General features: G+C 41.5%; 1 protein-coding gene across 4 annotated transcripts in view; it reads left to right on the top strand.

Annotated features, from left to right (window-relative positions):
- The window catches only part of atp10d (ATPase phospholipid transporting 10D), a 53132-nt gene that overhangs the window by 10566 nt on the left and 21351 nt on the right, over window positions 1–21215 (top strand). Inside the window, exons 1-9 of one of the 4 annotated variants that reach the window (XM_039603002.1) lie at window positions 892–1449; window positions 10747–10951; window positions 12229–12314; window positions 12685–12791; window positions 14064–14195; window positions 14348–14460; window positions 14644–14896; window positions 17356–17570; window positions 19681–19854. In XM_039603002.1, the coding sequence (XP_039458936.1) occupies window positions 1010–1449; window positions 10747–10951; window positions 12229–12314; window positions 12685–12791; window positions 14064–14195; window positions 14348–14460; window positions 14644–14896; window positions 17356–17570; window positions 19681–19854 (1725 nt within the window). In that variant the 5' untranslated portion in view covers window positions 892–1009. Of the gene's footprint in view, window positions 1–891; window positions 1450–2831; window positions 3115–10746; window positions 10952–12228; window positions 12315–12684; window positions 12792–14063; window positions 14196–14347; window positions 14461–14643; window positions 14897–17355; window positions 17571–19680; window positions 19855–21215 lie in introns of those variants that run through there. The other 3 variants (XM_039603004.1, XM_039603003.1, XM_031759275.2) reach the window with 3 other exon arrangements.

The following is a 21215-nucleotide window of genomic DNA, read 5'->3' as shown; positions in this document are numbered from 1 at the left end:
CAAAAGTAACCAGTCTGTTTTGAAGTAGAAAGTACAGATATTTGTTTAAAAATGTAGGGAGTAAAAGTAAAAAGTTATCAGAAAAATAAATACTGAAGTAAAGTACAGATGGCTGAAAATTCTAAGTACATACAGTAACAAAGTATTTGTACTTTGTTACTTCCCACCTGTCTGTGCCTCCTGAAGTCCATTAGGAGTTCTTTTGTTGTTAAAGTGCTGCCTGTAAAGGTGTGGGCTGGACAGGAAGTCAAACTTTCTGTATTTTAATCCCCGTCTGATCGAGTCTTCCTGTGTGGAGTTTGCATGTTTGGTGTGCCCAGAATCAGCTGTTTTTGCAGCAGTATTTATTTTCTGTGCAAATCTTATAAAGCTAAGCAGTGACAGTGCTCAAGCCCTCTGACTGCTTTCTTAATGCTGTGCTCATGGCAACCATAGCATTCATCGCTGAAAATAGTTCAACTTTCACTGCACTCTCATCAGTCAAAGACATGCTCAGTCTCTAATATAACCAAGGTGTGAAAAAGCTGAGCCTGGCTCTCAGTAACAATATACATTTTAAAAAATAGATGGTTTCTGTAACCTCTGCTTCCAGTGACTGTACTGTAGATTTCACATTTTACAATCAAACATAGAACAACAATATAAAACCCCTTCTGCTCAGTGAATAGGGACTCATCTGATCTTAAAGGGACTGTCAGGAAACAATCTTTGCTTAGTGACACTGCTGTCTGATATATCTGATCTGTCTTTTCTGGCAGTTGTAAAACTTGAACTTTGAGTTTCTTTACAGCATTACTTCCTTTTAGAGGAGTGGCAGTGAATTCTGTAAGACTGTCAGCTGTCTTTTGATCAGCCCCATTCCCACCTTGCCTGCCACAGCTGTGATAGGTATGATAGGAAATGGAAACCAGTTGTACAGCAGGATGAGCAAGAAGAAAGAACAAAATAAAAGTTGAAGAAAAATATTTTTCAGATTAGAGCTGTACGCAGTCATGGAAAATTAAGGCTTATGATTGGGGACAAATTGACAAACATTATCTGCTGGAAGAGTGGACTCATGAACAGCACGGAGCAACCATCCTGCCCTCATGCTACCAAGGAGCACCACCAGAAGAAGAGGACTGTGGTACCTTCCTTCACAGAGAATGAGGAACTAAAGGAGCTCCTACAGCTGTATAAAAGCAACAAGATCCGGACAACAAAGTATTCCTTTCTGTCCTTCCTGCCCAAGAATATTTTTGAGCAGCTCCACCGAATCGCTAACGTCTACTTTATTTTCCTTGCTGCACTAAACTTTGTCCCTGTTGTGGAAGCCTTTCAGCCAGAGATCGCTCTGGTTCCTATTGTACTGGTGCTGTCATTAACAGCTCTGAAGGATATCTGTGAAGACTACCGCAGGTTTAAGACTGATCATTTGATCAATGGGCTTCTGTGTCGTGTTTACAGCAGGTAGGGTCAGTTTTATTATTATGGGCCTGAATATTCTGGTCCCTTTAAAGATGGTCTGATTTGTCATTTCAAGCACTTCAGTGACTTAGCTGTGATATATTTGTAGGTAATATAGTATTAATTAATTTTTTTACAAGTTCTATGGTCAAGGATGAACCTTGAAATATCACAACATTGGCTAAAAACATGTACATTCAACTATATTGTAGTCTACAGGGAAATGATGCATTAGTGTGTTTCACCCTGTTCTGTGCTGTTAACCAAGATGTGGTCAAAGGTGGGTCAAGACTTCCAGTAAAGCAGTTTCCACAAAACAGCAACTCACAAGTCCAACAACTCTTTGGATATTTAACTTTTCAGAAATATTCATAAGTAACTTCTAACAATGTAACTTATATTTGACAAAAAAAACATGACAGTGGGTTTTACAGAAGGCAATGTTTACAGTAATTACAAATAAACTCAACTCAGCAGAAGTGAAGTAACAAAGTATTAATACTAATTTTCAAGTATTTGCACTTTACTTGAGTATTTATTTTTCTGGCAACTTTTTCTTTTACTCACCACTTTTTTACACAAATATCTGTACTTATTACTCCTCACACTTATTAAAAAGGTCATTACTTTAAGTTCAGCTGTATCATTTATAGTTTATACTCAGGGGTTAAAGTGGGCTGATAGTGTTGTAGTCAAAAGTTCTCGTCTAAAAAAAAGAAAAGAAAAAGAAACAAGTTGTGATTGCTGAACTTCAGCATCTAGCCCCACAGAAGAAGAGTGAGCGTGGAGGGAGTAACATTTTTGTTTGTTTTTTTTAACTGTTAGGAAATTTCAAATGCAACATTTCTAATATTAGCTCAACATCACCAAACAACGAATTATCTGTGTGCAGTTTGCTGCACAGTGTGTTGCTAGCTAAAGGTCTAGCTGCTGTATTTCTAAGGAGAGAAGAGTGTTTACTTCACTTACAGATGGAGAAAGTTGCAAGAAAGACATTGGAGAAAAGAAGAGAGATTAGATTTAAAGCTAACGACTGCTCAGTGATAATTAATGAACCGCAGATTTAAAGAGTGCATGTAAAATAATCATTTTTCATTACATATTGGACCATATATGATGTGTTTTAATAGATTATGTATGTTTATATTGTGAAACGTTCTGCAAAACAAACTAAGATAAATTCAATTTGTGTTATTCAAATTTTGTATGAAAATATTCTGCTTTTTGCAGGATAAACAGAACAGCTGGCAGTACTGTGGTGAATTAACATTAACGCACTGTGTCATACTAGAACGTTTGGCGACCGCAGTGCAGTGAGCCATTAGTGAATCAAGCTGAATCAGTTTTTGGTAGTGCTTCTCCTTTGTTTGACTGTTGGTTGATGTTCTCCTTTGCTGATTATTGTTCTGGAGCACAAAACCCCCCTGTAGACAACCTGCTGTTAGTTTGGTATTTTGTCCTAATCCGCTTGCCGTACCTCCGTGTAGGTCTGTGTATGTTTTGAGTGGTATAGGCGGCATTCCGTTATTGAGTCCAAGCATGTAAGTTGTCTGCTGCTCTGCTGGTTAATAAAACCACGTTAACTGAATATACTGCTTCATCATTATCATACTGGTGAACATACAACATGGTGTCAGAAGCGACGGAACACGTACTTCGTATTTGAAGGTATTTTTTTTTTCCGTCTCCAGTCTATTTTGTGGGTGCATTTTTTTTGTATCCGGACTGCAGCCGACATGGCGGAAGGATTCAGGAGGCCCGACCCGCTTGTCTTCGATGGTAATGTTGCTGAAAATTGGCGGATTTTTGAGCAAGAGTATGACATTTTATAGCGGCGGCACACTCTGACAAGCCGGCGCACACAAGCCTACATATTGCTCAACTTAGCAGGTCCCGAAGCTATAGAACGGGAGCGGTCTTTTGTTTACGCGCCAGAAGTGAGAGAGCCCGGCGATGGAGGACGAGTTCTCATTCCTGCAGAATCGAAGGAGGATCCTGAGTGCCTCAAAAGGAAATTCAGAGAAATGTGCAGCCCACAAACCAACGTCACGATGGAAAGACACAAGTTCAACACGCGGAATCAGAGGACTGGTGAGACTGTTGAATCCTATGTAAGTGATTTACGGATTAAAGCAAAAAGCTGCAGATTTGGTGATCTGAGTGAAGAACTAATAAGAGACAGACTAGTTTGTGGCATCAACAATGACAATTTAAGGAAAGTGCTACTGCGTGACAGTGATTTAACACTAGCAAAAGCCATATCTGTCTGCCAGATTCATGAAATGACTGAAGAGCATAATAAAACACTTGCTTTTCCTCAACAATCTGCAACAAATGTTGATGTGCTCCAGCCCAAATTTACAAGAAAGCACAGAGGAGATAAAATGAAAAATCAAGGAGACAGGTCTGAAACACAGCATATCACTAACTGTACTAACTGTGGGGTGCTCATGCTGCAAAAAGAGTAAATGTCCGGCTTTTGGGCAGCAGTGTCATGCATGCAAAAGTGGAATCATTTTAAGAAACGGTGCAGAGCCATTCAGCGTACCCAAAATGTAGCAAGACACAGAAAGTCAGTTCATCATGTGGAACCAGACCAAGCTGATGACAGCGGAGATGACACATTCTACGTTGATGGAATAAACCTGCAATATGCAATCCATGCGACTGATGTGCATGTGGAACACAAAGAGGAAGTTTTGTCACCGTGCAGATTAATGGGATTCCTGTTGAGATGAAAGTGGACACAGGTGCTAAATGTAATGTGCTTCCCAAGAAAGCGGTTAACATTATAAGAGCAGATAAACAAATGAAAGCACACCCCAAGTCCGTTAAGCTAGTGGCATTTGGAGGCAGCAAGATTCAAACCTCAGGTGTAATTAAGCTGCAGTGTTTTCTGCATGGACAGTCACATGTGCTATCATTCTTTGTCGTTAATGAAGATGTTCAGCCAATACTTGGACTATGTGCATGCAGAGAAATGGGACTTGTATCATTCAGCAATGACGTCCACCAATTGAGTACGTCTACAGATGACCTGTCACAACAGCTTATCACGGAATACAGCGAATTATTTTCTGATGAGCTTGGAAGGTTGCCAGTCACCTATCGCATGACACTGAATCCAGATGTGAAACCAGTTGTTCGCCCAGCACATCGCATCCCTTTGGCCATGAAAGACAGAGTCAAGGCAGAGCTGGACAGGATGGAGAAATTAGGTGTCATTACTCCCGTCTCAGAGCCGACAGACTGGGTGTCTTCTATGGTAGCCACCAACAAGAAAGGCAAAGATGAAATAAGGATATGCATTAATCCTCGAGATTTAAACACAGCTCTGAAAAGACCACACCATCCAATGCGCACAGTAGAAGAAGTGGCTGCATTAATGTCAAATGCTACTGTGTTCTCTGTTTTGGATGCTAAGAACTCTTTTTGGCAGGTGTCATTGGATCAGAAATCATCCATGCTGACCACCTTCAGCACTGGTTTTGGTCGTTACAGGTTTCTCAGAATGCCTTTTGGTCTTAATGCTGCCAGCGAGGTGTTTCAGCGAGCCATGGAGCAGATATTCGCTGGGTATCCATGTGCCATCATTGTTGATGATATACTCATCGGCGGAAGAACCGTGGAAGAACATGACGACAACCTGAGAAAAGTCCTTGATCGTGCCAGAGAAGTAAACCTGCGACTAAACCCATTAAAGTGCAAATTCCGGCTGAATCAGGTCAGTTATGTCGGACACATTTTCACAAGCGAGGGACTTAAAGCAGACCCTTCCAAAACAGCCGCAATCAAAGAGATGCCAGTTCCAACGGATGTCCAAGCCCTGCAGAGGTTCCTGGGGATGGTCAATTATCTTGGAAAATTCATTCCAAACTTCAGCCATCTGTCAGCTCCCCTGCGACAGCTCACACACAGGGACAGCGAGTGGATGTGGGACACACAGCATCAGACTGCATTCGACGCACTTAAAGAGCACATGTCGAACCCACCTGTTCTGTCATATTATGATGTCAGCAAACCTGTGACACTAACATGCGATGCATCACAGTATGGTCTTGGTGCAGCTTGCTTACAGGGAGGGCAACCTGTGGCATATGCTTCACGTACTCTGACGGACACTGAAACCAGATATGCTCAGATAGAAAAGGAGCTGCTGGCTGTTGTTTTCGCATGTACAAAGTTTCATGACTACATTTATGGCAAGCCTGTGGTCGTGAGAGACAGACCATCAGCCACTGGTCACGATACTGAAGAAACCTATTCATGCCGCACCAGCCAGATTACAGAGGATGTTGTTAAGGCTCCAAAAATACAACATCACCCTCACATATAAATGTGGAAAACACATGTATCTGGCTGACACACTGTCTCGTGCACCCAGCAGATCCACTTTCCAGCAGTCTGAAGAAGAGGACAACTTTGATGTCATGACGGTGAGCTGCATCTCTTCTTCACGCCTGGAGGAACTTAAAGGACACACAGCTCAGGATGAGACACTGCAAGCGCTCAGCTCGTTCATCAAACATGGTTGGCCACAACGACTCCACAACCTTCCCACGGCAGTTCATCCATATTTTCCGTTCAGGGATGAGCTGACTGTGGATGACGGCATCATTCTCAAAGGTTCCAAAGCCGTGATCCCAAAATCACTGCAAGGAGACTACATCACCATCATGCACAGAGGACATCCCGGTGTAGAAGCTACCAAGCGGAGAGCACGGGGGATCGTCTTCTGGCCGTTCATGTCAAGAGATATTGAACAAACAGTTACTTCCTGCTCGGTGTGTAACAGCACTAAACCTCATCAACAAAAGAGCCCCTTCATCTGCATGAAGTTCCAGATCTTCCTTGGTCAACTGTGGCTACAGATATCTTTGAGTGGCACTGTCAGCACTATTTAGTAGTAGTCGACTCATACTCAGGCTGGTTTGAGATTGACCTGCTAAAGGATTTGACATCAGCGACAGTCATCAAGAAGCTGAAAAGACACTTCTCAGTTCATGGTGCTCCACACACTCTGATCTCAGACAATGGAAGGCAGTTTACAAGCCAGCGTTTCAAAGACTTCGCTTCACAGTGGGACTTTCGACATGTCACCAGCAGTCCAGAGTATCCTCAATCCAATGGGCTTGCTGAGAGAGCAGTGCGCAGTGCTAAACAACTGATGGAGAAATCTCACAGAGATGGCACTGATGTATTTCTCAACCTGCTGAATCTCAGGAATGTTCCACGTGATGTGAACCTGGGTTCCCCTGCAGAACGACTTCTATCCAGACAGACTCGAACCACGCTCCCAATCACAACCAAACTGCTCGAACCGCAACACCGTGAATCTGGGAGAGTGAAAGCCCAACTACTCACCAAGAGACTGACTCAGAAGGTCTGTTATGACAGATCCAGCCGACCACTTCCACCTCTTGAAGAAGGACAAGTAGTGAGGTTACAGACCCCACAGGGTTATGACCGTGCAGGTGTGGTGAAGGAACTTTGTAAAGAACCTAGATCCTACCTGGTACAGTCAGATGGGAACATTTACAGGAGAAATCGCAGACACATGTTGCCTGTGTCCGAGCCTGCTACTGTTCAGAAAGACACTGATCATCATCACTACGATGGACTGCAGGGTGTGGGTGAAAACAATGATGTAGAACAGTTTAAAGACAGCACTCATGTTGAGAGCTCTTCTGATGTTTTGCATTCTCCAAGACCTTCCAGGAGTGATGGTGTTTACAGGACACGCTTTGGTCGTGTATGCAAACCAAATCCAAGATATAGGGATTAATTGGGTACTAGTTAAAACACAGAACTTGTTCAGGTTTGATATTTGATCCAACAGTAACTGATGTCCACGTTTCAAGTTAACATTCTGTTTGAGGTGATTTTCAGTAGTAATCATATTTAACTTTATACAGCAAAATGATATTTTGTCATGTTTATTTCTTCCATCTGGTTGCAAATTTAAATGTTCCTAAGGATCAGCGTATGTCACCTTTTAATGCTGTGGTTATTGTTGTTTAGCATGCATTAAACTTTATATCCGGTTAGGGATGTACTAAAGAAGGGGGATGTAGACAACCTGCTGTTAGTTTGGTATTTTGTCCTAATCCGCTTGCCGTACCTCCGTGTAGGTCTGTGTATGTTTTGAGTGGTATAGGCGGCATTCCGTTATTGAGTCCAAGCATGTAAGTTGTCTGCTGCTCTGCTGGTTAATAAAACCACGTTAACTGAATATACTGCTTCATCATTATCATACTGGTGAACATACAACACCCCCCAAACTGTAGAATAATGTATATTACAATATGTAATATATCAGATATATTTAAATTGTTATCTAAAGCACTGAACATACAGGGGTGTAAAAAAGTGTTTGCTCGCTTTCTGATTTCCTTTTTTTTGTAAGTTTCTCACACTTATATGGTAAATGGCCTGTATTTGTATAGCGCTTTACAGGGAGTGCAGAATTATTAGGCAAATGAGTATTTTGTCCACATCATCCTCTTCATGCATGTTGTCTTACTCCAAGCTGTATAGGCTCGAAAGCCTACTACCAATTAAGCATATTAGGTGATGTGCATCTCTGTAATGAGAAGGGGTGTGGTCTAATGACATCAACACCCTATATCAGGTGTGCATAATTATTAGGCAACTTCCTTTCCTTTGGCAAAATGGGTCAAAAGAAGGACTTGACAGGCTCAGAAAAGTCAAAAATAGTGAGACATCTTGTAGAGGGATGCAGCAGTCTTAAAATTGCAAAGCTTCTGAAGCGTGATCATCGAACAATCAAGCGTTTCATTCAAAAGCGTATGGAAAAACCAAGGCGCAAAATAACTGCCCATGAACTGAGAAAAGTCAAGCGTGCAGCTGCCAAGATGCCACTTGCCACCAGTTTGGCCATATTTCAGAGCTGCAACATCACTGGAGTGCCCAAAAGCACAAGGTGTGCAATACTCAGAGACATGGCCAAGGTAAGAAAGGCTGAAAGACGACCACCACTGAACAAGACACACAAGCTGAAACGTCGAGACTGGGCCAAGAAATATCTCAAGACTGATTTTTCTAAGGTTTTATGGACCGATGAAATGAGAGTGAGTCTTGATGGGCCAGATGGATGGGCCCGTGGCTGGATTGGTAAAGGGCAGAGAGCTCCAGTCCCACTCAGACGCCAGCAAGGTGGAGGTGGAGTACTGGTTTGGGCTGGTATCATCAAAGATGAGCTTGTGGGGCCTTTTCGGGTTGAGGATGGAGTCAAGCTCAACTCCCAGTCCTACTGCCAGTTTCTGGAAGACACCTTCTTCAAGCAGTGGTACAGGAAGAAGTCTGCATCCTTCAAGAAAAACATGATTTTCATGCAGGACAATGCTCCATCACACGCGTCCAAGTACTCCATAGCGTGGCTGGCAAGAAAGGGTATAAAGAAGAAAAAACTAATGACATGGCCTCCTTGTTCACCTGATCTGAACCCCATTGAGAACCTGTGGTCCATCATCAAATGTGAGATTTACAAGGAGGAAAACAGTACACCTCTCTGAACAGTGTCTGGGAGGCTGTGGTTGCTGCTGCACGCAATGTTGATGGTGAACAGATCAAAACACTGACAGAATCCATGGATGGCAGGCTTTTGAGTGTCCTTGCAAAGAAAGGTGGCTATATTGGTCGCTGATTTGTTTTTGTTTTGTTTTGAATGTCAGAAATGTATATTTGTGAATGTGGAGATGTTATATTGGTTTCACTGGTAAAAATAAATCATTGAAATGGGTATATATTTGTTTTTTTGTTAAGTTGCCTAATAATTATGCACAGTAATAGTCACCTGCACACACAGATATCCCCCTAAAATAGCTAAAACTAAAAACAAACTAAAAACTACTTCCAAAAACATTCAGCTTTGATATTAATGAGTTTTTTGGGTTCATTGAGAACATGGTTGTTGTTCAATAATAAAATTATTCCTCAAAAATACAACTTGCCTAATAATTCTGCACTCCCTGTACTTAGTCCCCAAGGACCCCAAAGCGCTTTACACTACATTCAGTCATTCACCCATTCACACACACATTCACGCACTGAATGTATCAAATCATCAAACTAATTGAAAATAATCACCTTTATTTAGGAACTGCTTACTTGTGTTATCTTTGTCTAATAATTACTATATATGTATATGTATTTAATATTAACTGTACAATATATTGTGGATTTTAAGAAACATTAGGTTGTGTGCGTGCGTGTGTGTGTGTGTGTGTGTGTGTGTGAGAGAGAGAGAGAGAGAGAGAGGGGATGTGTGTGTGATTGTTTTGCAGAAGATGACTTTTGACCACAAAGCTACCAGCCCACCTTAAACCCTGAGTATAAACTGGGTTTTCTTTTAAAAATACATTTTTGATATTATATGTTGAATTTAAACACAACTGCCTGTTAATTTCTCAGGAATGTTGCAGTGGCGAACACACTGAGTTTGTAATCCAGGGGAAGATTCTATTAAGAGTTTCGTGTCAGTTATCGAAGATGGTGTTTTATGATTTTTTTGATGCTGCTTACTCATCTACACAAAGCCTACAGAACCACGTCATCTACAGAAAGCAAAGATCAAATAACAAGGCTACCAAAGCGCTGTCACCACCTGGCTACACCTAGATATTCTGTCTGTAAAGTCCATGAATATAATTGGTGTCTTGCAGAGTCCGACACCCACCATTGTGCCAGTCCAGAGGCACGGCCTCAGACCTCCGTGCAACATTGCAGAGATATGTCAGCCAGAACAGTTCTACAACATCCAGAGCTTTCAGGATGTCTGATCCACCCCAGGTGCTCTGCCACTGTGCAGTTGTTTAACTACATTAGTGATAGGCAAGTTGACCTCCTCATCCCAAATTCTACTTGGATTAAAGACGGTGTGCCAGTAGGTTTAAGATGTTCCTTCCACCGCCTAACTGTGTCCCACCACTGTAAACGGTGTGTGTAGAATACCCCTCCTGACTCGACTGACAGTTTGGCAGAACTGCTTTAAGCCAACCTTCTTCCATCATCTGGCTGAAAGTTTTTGCCAGAGCTGCACTCTGCTTGGCCTGCTGGTACCTGTCAGCAGGTTGCTGGAGCCCGTGGGACTCCAGAGGCTGCTGGTACCTCTGGGTGCTCATTGGCACGGCTCCTTTAATCTCCGGTGTCCACCACCTGGTTCTGGGATTACAGCCACAAGAGGTGCCAACAAACTTATGTTTTCTTTGATAGATTTTTAATTTTAATGCTCTCTCCCTCTCTCTCCCTCCCTCCCTCTCTCTTTTTTTTGTCCCATAGCACACAGAAATCCTACATTGACCAGTGCTGGAAAAATGTGCGAGTTGGGGACTTTGTTCATTTGTCCTGCAATGAAATTATCCCAGCTGACATGTTGCTGTTGTATTCCTCTGACCCTCGTGGGGTTTGTTACATTGAAACTGCCAACCTAGATGGGGAGACCAACCTGAAACAGAGACAAGTGGTTTCAGACTTCCCACTGCAGGTAATACATGAAAAAACTGATATATTGTCACATAAGTACAACATGGGCAAACAAAGCCTGGATTTTCTATTTTTCATTTCCACCCAATGGTGGCAGAGGGATGTTTTGAAAAAGAAAAATCTGATGCCAGCGATTAATGAAACAGATCGACCTCCATCACCTACCCAATGGAAAATAGTTGTTAATGTTGTATCTATGCTCTCAGCTGCTCTTTTGTGCCGTCTCTGTCCCCTTCCCTCCCAGTTGCAATGAGAGACAGAAAGATGATCCAGTGTCCAAAGAAACAAAGAAAAACTTTGCCTGAAGGCTGCAGAATTACTGCTCATTAAACAGACGTAAAATAGTATTTACCCTTAACAAGGTGATGCTAGAAAACGTGGCATATTTTTTCATGTTATGCACTGAATCCTTAAAAAAATGTAGAAAATTTTTGACAAGTGGAAGACAAAAACCACTGCACTTACCTATTTTCTAAGCAAAATATACAGAAAGTACAATTTGCAGTTCCTGGAGAAATTGCAGTGGGATTGTTCCTACATATCTGTGGGGTTTTGGTGTGTGTAATGCTTAAACCGAGGTAAGTTTGAGTGAGTTTTTTCTGTCTGTCTCTAAAACTGGTTGCAAATTTTAAACAGGCAGTGAATAGCTGTTCAGGATGGATTCCTCTAAAACAAATGGCTCCAGTTCAAAAAGTATACATGTGGGCTTTAATGAAGGGTTAACTGAAAAGAAGACAAGTGTAGCTAAGTTTTGAGGGTAAAATGAGGCAGGTTAAAGCCAGCTTTCACTCTGTCCAACTCAGGCTTCACTCCAGCTCTGCAATACACATGAATGGGGAGGGATTTGACAGATTTTTTTGGTGACATTTTTGAAAATAACTGAAAAACCGTAGAAGGTGGTTTTGTAGGCACACTCATGCTGGCCGGTTTGGTGTGACAACAAAGTGTGTAGGACAAATGGTGTGGGAGAAATTCAGCCTAAAGGAAAGAGAATGGCAGCAGAAAAGTGAGAGAGGTTGGTCTCTCCACATTCAAAGTCAGTGTGACTCTATCAACAGAAAAAGTGGAACATTTCAGAAACTGTATCAAATTTCAACAATCTGAATAGAAGCTTGCAGAGCACAAATGAGCTGTTGCTTTGCAGCAATGGCACTAATAAGAGGGAACTCTTACACGGCAGTGAGTGTCAGTCTTTTCTTTTGTGTTTGTGTCGTTGCTTACTTGACTTTGTATATGTATTTATTTACATGTTTGGTAGAAAGTGTGTCTGTGTTGCAGGGAGAAGAGTTCACTCCTGAGAGTTTCCACAGTCGTATTGAGTGTGAGAACCCCAACAATGACCTCAGCAGGTTTAGAGGTTACATGTGAGTCTCTTTTTTATTTCAGAGTGTTTAAACACATTTGTGTATTTGTCTGTTTGGAGTTGATGTCACGGTGTCATGGAAACACTGTGACATCAAAAATAGACTTTTTTCAACTGCCTGGATGGATTATTTATGAATACATTGTACGGCAACTATTTTAATTTAACAATTGAGTGTCTTTTTTTATTATTTGATGTCAGACCTTTTTACTTTTCCCAGAGTCAGTATCCATGTCTCAGGGATTTCCTCAGACCGCCTTTTAGTTTTGAGTTCAAGTGGTCAGAATGAGCACTGCTTATGGAGAGGCTGGTATTCACTGTATTACCAACTGTTTTTGTCTTTGTATGAGTTTGTGTATTTTGTTTCACAGGGAGCACTCAAATGGGGTTCGTGTAGGCCTCCATAGTGGCAACCTGTTGCTCAGGAGCTGCACCATACGCAACACTGAAACAGTGGTAGGCATCGTAGTCTATGCTGGTAAGCCTGCAGTTTTATTTTTGTCACATCTGAACGTCAACAGTTACACTGGCATTTTTCCAAAGTTTAAAGCAAATTACTTCCATAAAAGAAATGGAATTTTTTTTCATAAGAAAAACTGAAAATGTTGTTTCAACACAACATTTTACTCGTTAATTTGCACATATTGGCCTCTTACTTTGTTACTTTATTTATGGTGCCCCTTTCACAGTATTGCATAGTACCTGTATTAACTTAGAACAAAGATATTACTGAAGCTATAGTGAGCTGTATGAATATGATGATCCAGCTGTAGTAAACAAGACCAGTGGAATGGCATTAGATGATGCCCAGCCACCTGCAGTCACAGATGAGGATGAAGATTGTGGCCAAATTCAAGATCCATCCAGGGTGTACTTTCAGCCACAGGAGACCAATAATACACAACCAATTGGCTGCAACAGTATACAGGAACATCTGCACCTCATACGCACTAAATTTCCCACTGAGAGTCAATACCAAAGGTAGCTGAGAACAACAGGGCTAAGGTCCTGACGTTTGAAAAACTGGAGAAGTGTGGCTCAAGCAGAGTTCAGGCATAATATCATACACTCTTTTTATTTGAAAAACTTGTAGGTTTTTATGTGGTAAAAGCGGCTCTTTTATTTGAACCTTATGGGCTCAATCATTAGTTTCAAGTCATACTAAACAGAACATTAAGTTATTCTCATTCTAAATGGAGAATTACCCACTTCAAAGTTGTTATCCATGAGACTGCAGTTTCGATATCAGATCCGTCCGAACATGTTTATTATTAAGGGGAAAAAAATCCAAACCTACATGGCCCTGTGTGAAAACCTAAAGTAATAACTGTAAGGCCTGATTACAGCCATGCCTGTTCTCAATCAAGAAATCGCTTAAATAGGACCTGCCTGACAGAAGTAGACCAAAAGCTCCTCAAAACAACCTTATTAGTGGTTTTTAAAAACACAAATTAACTGATTTCCCATTTTAGAATTTCAAGAATTTTAGTTAATAAAATTCCATGTCTTAATATTCAAAACTTTCCAAGCACCAATAAATGGTAAATGGCCTGTATTTGTATAGCGCATAGTTATCACTTATTACTTTGCAGAGTTTGACCAAACCAACTGAGGAAGCTGTGTTAAAAGATTTAGAGGCTGTAATACATGTATGAAGACTCAAGTATGAATAAAGAGTGCTGTTCCAGTCTTGCTTATGTAATTTCAAGTCTTCAAAGATGGCTGTGTTCTTCTCTTGTTATGGACTCAGGTCATGAGACTAAAGCCATGATGAACAACAGCGGCCCGAGGTATAAGCGCAGTAAGCTAGAGAAGCATCTGAATACAGACATCCTTTGGTGTGTGGTCCTACTCTTCATTATGTGCCTGACTGCTGCTATAGGTCTGTACTGACACTGTTGAATCACAGCTCTCACTTGACAACAGCTTTGACTGGTCACAGTATTCTTCTGATGGAAACTTTGTAATAGTGCACATTGAATGTTGCCAATAAGAACAGTGAGGAATAGCAGTAAGGATTTCATTTGTGTTCAGGCCACGGCTTCTGGATGAACAGCTTTGAAGAATCCATCTTCCAGGTCGATACTGAGACGTCTCCTGCCCTGGCTGGATTCTATATATTCTGGACTATGGTCATTGTGTTGCAGGTATGTTAGCTTCAGGCTTGGGCACGTTTATCAAAGCCTCTTATTTGCTACTATTATAATCTTTTCTGGATAACCAAAACAATTTTAAAAAGACACAAACTTGATGGTGTAAAAGCACAGGACCTGTGCTTGAATTTTTTATTCGTCAACATGTTAGAAGGATTAATGCTTTTTGTTCAACAGGTGCTGATCCCAATTTCTCTATATGTGTCCATTGAGATTGTGAAACTTGGCCAGATCTACTTCATCCACAACGACCTATCCATGTACAACGAACAGCTGGACTCTAGGATCCAGTGCCGTGCTCTCAACATTACTGAGGACCTCGGTCAGATTCAGTACCTGTTCTCTGATAAAACAGGAACACTGACAGAAAATAAGATGGTGTTTCGCTGCTGCAGTATCTTTGGAGTTGAATATCCTCATGAGGAAAATGGTAGAAACTGCTATTATTGCTAGAATGCTTTGAATTTCATTGATGGCTGTTGTTAACATATTTTTGGCATTGAAGGGAATTTTGTAATTACAGTAGGAATGCAGCTAGGACAATGAGTGCTTACACAACCGCATTTATACAAACAAGATCTTCACCTTGTCTTTAGTGCTTTAAACTTTTGTACGATGATGTCTTTAGTTGATGTCATTGTCCAGAATATCGATGTCACTCAATATCACAAACTAAACTTCTTCATGAAATTCCACAGACACAAAGTGTAAAACAAAAAACAAACAAAAAACATGAAGCAAAAACATTTTCATCTTAATGTTTTTGCTTCTCCAAAGTGTTTTTTGTTTTTGATCATTATCCCTCCATGAAAACCATCTTACTGTGGTAGAGGACTTTGTGTGTCTTGGAAATGTGTTGTCAGTGGCTTTGTTTTCTGTAAGGTCTCACCCTAGTGAGACCTTACAGAAGTTGTACTGGGTGAAGGCCAGGTGAAAACCATTTCAGTGACCCCCGTGAAATGAAGAAAACCAAGAGATCAATTCACCCTGGCCAGGATACAGTTGCCGCACCCCCACCCTTTGGCCAAGTTTGGGTTGGGGCCCGAGGGAGAGTGCCTGGTAGGCGGCCTTTAGCCTATGGCACCCGGTCAGGTGTAGCCTGAGGAAACAACAAGGGTCTGTCTATCCCCCCGGCCTGCTGCCTGGTTTTCCCAGAGGACAAGAGGGTTGCGTTCCTGCACCCTTGGGCTGTTGAATGGGAGCTGACTGTCATTTGCACTTCTGTGCTGAACAAGGGAGCCATCGAGCTGAAGGAGTGCTATTCAGCTTGGTTAGCCTGTAAGACTCTGGAGGCAGCTAACAATTACCAGCAGGCCAAGCAGAGTTTGGCAGTGGCTGAAATTGCTGAACTCAGGTGTGGGAGTAGTTACCAGTCACCCCAAAGCAATTCTTTGAGGTGACTAAGGAGGCAAAAGCAGTGCTCTGCTCACACATGCATAATGCGGTTGAGGTCCTGCCAACTTCAACTGAGGATATAGTCAGATGGTGGAAAGAGGAGTTTGAAGATATCCTCAGTCCCACAGACAACCTTCTATAGAGGAAGCAGACTTTGGGGACTAGGGGGATGGCTCGCCCATCACTAGGTCACAAATGTAGTGAAAAAAACAACAACTCCTTGGTGGCATAGCCTGTGGGGGTGGATGAGATTTGCTGGGACTTCTTTAAGGGCCTGGATATTGCAGGGTTGTCTTGGTTGACACACCTATATACGCCACATGGAAATATGTGGTGGTGCCTCTGGATTGGCTCACTGGGGTGATGGTTAGCATTTTTAAGAATGTAGTGTAGTTATAAGGGGAAGGTCTATGCCAGGATACTGGAGAAGAGAGCCTGTCCATTAGTTTAACTTCAAATGGTAAATGGCCTGTATTTGTATAGCGCTTTTCTAGTTCCTAAGGACCCCAAAGCGCTTTACACAACCAGTCATCCACCCATTCACACACACTCACACACTGGTGACGGCAAGCTACTATTGTAGCCACAGCCACCCTGGGGTGCACTGACAGAGGAACAGTCAGTTTATGTCCTGCTTGTAGAATACTAGACCAGAACTTTGTCCTCTCAAAGATATTTAGTAGGAGTTACACTTTGTGGTCCCAGAGAAAGCATAGGACCACACCCTGTGGAAAGTACTGTGGGTATATGGGGAATCCCACTCTCCTAATGCACCTCCCACATCTCTGAAACCCTGTACAATCACACTTAGAACTTGGTCTACATTGCTGGTAATAATTCTGACTTGTTGTGGGTTTTGGACTTCACCATCGATTGAGTTGATCAATTTTTATCAATGAGGGGAGGTAGACCCAAGACACACTGGAGATGATCTCTCTCAGCCGACCTGGAAAAGCCTTGGCGTTCTGATGAGTTGGAGGAGGTAGCTGAGGGCATCTCGGGTTGTTGGTTTATAAGCTACTCCCCCTAGTGGCCGGGATGGATGGATAGATATTCATTAATAATTTATTGGCAATTTCAGTTAAGCATTAAATAGAGCTCTTCTTCTAATTTAACGACATACGTCAAGTTTCAGTCTGCTGCTGTTGCTCTATGGTCTATGCTGTATTGTTGTTTAATACAATGAAAGAAAGAGGGTCTAAATTTATTTGGTATCAGCAGAGATTTGAAGCACTTTGAGGTGACAGTTGTTGTTGTTTGGCACTATAATGAAACTAAACTTAATTTAATTAAATTAACATCAAAATGCTAGAACTGGAGGAGAATAACATCCAGTGAATAAAACATTCTGACATCTGATCATAAATGTATAAAGATTTAGTAGATTTTAGACAATACAGCACCCATTATCCTTAAACTACAGGTATGCTAATGACAGCCTGCATGGTACCATTGTTGATGTGTTGTAATGGAATGTGTTGTTATGTGTGTCAGCTCGAAGGCTTGAGGTGTACGAATCAGAAAACAGCGAGACGGCTGTTCGCTCTGTGACTCTGAGGTCAGGCTACAGTGGGAAATCTCTGAGCTGTCGCTCTCTTAGCTGCAACCGCAGCTCTGTGTCTCTTCACACACTCACTGCTGAGCCAATGGAGGAGGATCAACTGTCGGGTCACGTCCAGCTCAGGACCGGTGCCTTCTGCAGCCGCATGGTCAGATTCTCTCACACACATAAGACATTAGTTTTGGAACAATTTTACATGTATGATGTCAAATTGCATTCTTTGTATTGTTAAAATAATACTCATGTTAAAAGATGTTTTTATTAAACAAATATTTTGTAATTTTATAATTTATAGACCCTGGTGTATATAATCAGATGCCATGTCTACTCCAAACACAATACCAGCTAAAAGTTTGAACAAATCTACTCAGTCCCTTTTTAACTGTGACGTTATCAAAACTTTGAAATGGCACATGTTGAGACTTGTGTTTAATATAATACAAAGTAGTTACTGTTTACTATAACAACACACATTGGCACACTGCTTAACCAGGTGCATGAGGATCCTCTAGGCTGGCTATTTTGGGAAAATTTGGGGGTTCAATACCCAACGACACCAACATTCTCTGCTACTACAGAGAAGACAAACACCTTATAAATGTGGTAACGGTAGTGCGTGTGGTCAAACAGTGTTGTTACCTGGAATGACTTCTAATTAAAAGATGAGCCTCATCACAAGTTAAACTGGTGGAATTTCTTGCCTGGTCAATGTATTTGAGACCATCTACTTATACTGCAAACCTAACTCGCTCCAGAGCAGGTCATGGTCCAGATTAGAGGTCAGCAGGTATGACATCACCACCGTCTGACTAATCACTTACCAGAAAATGTCTAAATCTAATGTCTTTGTGTTATATAATCTACAAAATCTAGATCCTTAGCTTTATTCCTTAACTTCTTTTTTTCCTACTGGCTGCAGTTTTAAAATTGTTTTATTTATTAATCGTATTTCTGTTTATACTTCAATGCAACCAACACCCTTACCTCTTTAAACTGTATTTATTATAACATTATTTAGTATAGTTCCAACAGCACCCCCCCACTCAATGTGCAATATCATCCCCCCACACACACTCAATGTGCAATATCACTGATCACACTGCACCTCTCAATGCACCTGCTCCTCAGATGGCATGTATGTGTATGTATATAGATGTAAGTGTGTATGTGGAAATATGTGTGTGTATGTATGTACGGATGCATATATGTATATATACATATATGTATGTATGTGCGTGTATGTTTGCAGGTGTATGTATAACTTGTACATATCTTTCTTGTGTAAATGTAAATTTGTCTGTTATTGTGTAAATACTTACGCTATTGTGTACTTCACACACGGAGAGATGCCAAACTGCCTTTCATTGTTCTTGTAACAGTGACAATAAAAACCTATTCTATGCTATTCTATTCTATTCTATTCTATTCTATTCTTCTGTAGGTGTTAATATACAAGGACTGGAAACCTATTTGTACTTGTTGACCTAAAATACAATTAGAACATAGTCTAAGCCTATGTTTGTGCTGTTTTTATATTAATTCTTTACTTACTTTCAAACACCACAAAAAAACTCCACAAAACTGTCCTTTAAACATTCATTTAATGAACTACTGATCACATCACATCCTGTTTGTGAATGACAAATATTACATTTTGATAAGTCTGTTACACAATTAGCACTTTTGCCAGCTTTCCTTCCTGTCTTCAGATAGACTTTAATTTACACATAGTCTTTGATCTGTAGCTGTTATGTTGCTGCAGTCATAACACAGCAGCCATCTGTATTATGTGTTTAACTGCTTTTTCCCTATAGAATAGTTTATCTTCTTTTGTAAATTCAGTTGCTCTTCTGTCAGGACATCCATCCGTGTCTTGTGATTGGTCAGATGTTGGAAATGGCATTTCTTTAATTTGAATGTGGGAGATTCGCTGAGTTAATATGTAAAGTTGATAATCAGCTCTGTGTGATCATTTATCCTGACTGCAAATATTAGTCGAAGTGAATCCTGATATTTAAAAAGATTCCCTCGGTATGCTGACTTCACTTCATAGTTACGGTCTCAAAAGCAGACAAGACGTGTTCAACATTTATAGAATCCACATTAATTACTTTGTGAATCACCCTTTGTGAATTCTTAGTTTTTTGCATATTTCTCACACTACATTTTGCATGTAGTGAACTCCACTGCTTTTACATATTATTCCTATTGTTGGCATGTTGGGTAAGCGCCTGTTGCTCCTGTGTACATGTGTTCAGGCAAAGGAGGTGGTACCAGACCCTGCACTTGTCAAGAAACTGAACTGGCTGACAAATCACTCCTCATCCGAGACTCCATCCAGCATGGAACTCACTTACATAACTGACTTCTTCCTGGCTCTGGCCATCTGTAACAGTGTGGTGGTTTCTTCGCCCAACCAGCCTCGACATGTGGTGAGTAAATAACACAGAAAAGATGTGTTTCCAACATTTTTTTTAAATTTACAATGAAATGACTTACATGGTTTTATTGGAACAATTTGCTCTTTTGTCTATACTGACTGGCCTATTTAAACCTTTTGCTTAGCTTAGTCTGTAGAGTGATCTCGTTCAGTGTGATGTTTAGAGGTCTTCATAATCTTTAGAATATTAGGAAATATTAAGTCCTTTCACACTAACTCGGATTAAAATGTTCTTCCGACATTTTGGATAGAAAAACAAATACGTGTTAGGACTGGGATGATAAAAGAGAAATGATTCCCAGTAGTTCAATTCCTTTGAATTGTTTGTCTGCCTGCCTGTTGAATCCGTTTATCCATTCCACTTGCACTTGTGCTACAACCCACATAGCAAGGAAGTCTGGCCCGGATCTGGTATCAAGCCGGCACTGCTGGCTGACTTCTGGCATGATAAGATGTATGTCTTCCAGATATGTGCCAGGCCTGGCATAGATGGCACTGTCTATGTGATGGCATGCCATATCTGGCTCGATTGTGGTTTGGTTTATGTGGCCCAGGCCCATAGAAAACAGGTCTGGCCCGGATCCGGCATCAAGCTGGCACTTCTGACTGGCTGGTGTCATGGCAGGGTGTATGTCAACCAGATGTGGGCCAGGTCTGGCAATGAATGCACTATTAATGTTCCTATTTTCCTATTTGAGTTAGAAGACCCAAATGCCATGTTGCAATACTATACTGCTATGGTAGCCAACGTTTCAAATGCAGGTTTGACAGGTCACTCACAAAACCTCCGGTACTCCAAAACCTAGTGAGGGTTTACTCATGTTAACCACTGGGTGGCTGTAGCTCAGAAGGTAGAGCAGGTTACCTACTGATCGGAAGCTTAGTGGTTCGATCCCTGGCTCCTCCAGTCTGCATGTCAAGAGTGTGAATGTGTATGAATGTAGTGACTAAATGTGGAATGTTGTATAGAACACTGAGTAATCCGGGAGACCAGAAAAGCGCTATATAAGAGTAAGTCCATTCCCTGTCTGAACAGAGTTTCGTCATGTTACTTTTGCACTGTTTTGCATGTACCGGCACATGTTGTTATTACATGGCTTGATTAAGGTACACATTAGGCTGACATCTGGGGGCCAGAGCTGAAACTGTTCTGGGCCAGCACAGGGCCAGCAGCGTGTCTGCAACTGGCCCGTGGCTGCACACAACTTACACATGGCCCACATACCGCAAAGAATGACGGCCCTTTGGTGGCCCAGATCAGGCTTGCCAGAGGTGGCCCACACATGGGCCAGCACAGGACCACCAGTGTGTCTGAAACTGGCCTTGTGCTGGCCCATGTGTGCACCACATCTG

Source organism: Oreochromis aureus, linkage group 19, assembly GCF_013358895.1.
Source record: "Oreochromis aureus strain Israel breed Guangdong linkage group 19, ZZ_aureus, whole genome shotgun sequence".
Classification (NCBI taxonomy): Eukaryota; Metazoa; Chordata; class Actinopteri; order Cichliformes; family Cichlidae; genus Oreochromis; species Oreochromis aureus.
Note: the sequence above shows the minus strand (reverse complement) of the source record. Positions and strands in the feature narration are given on the sequence as shown.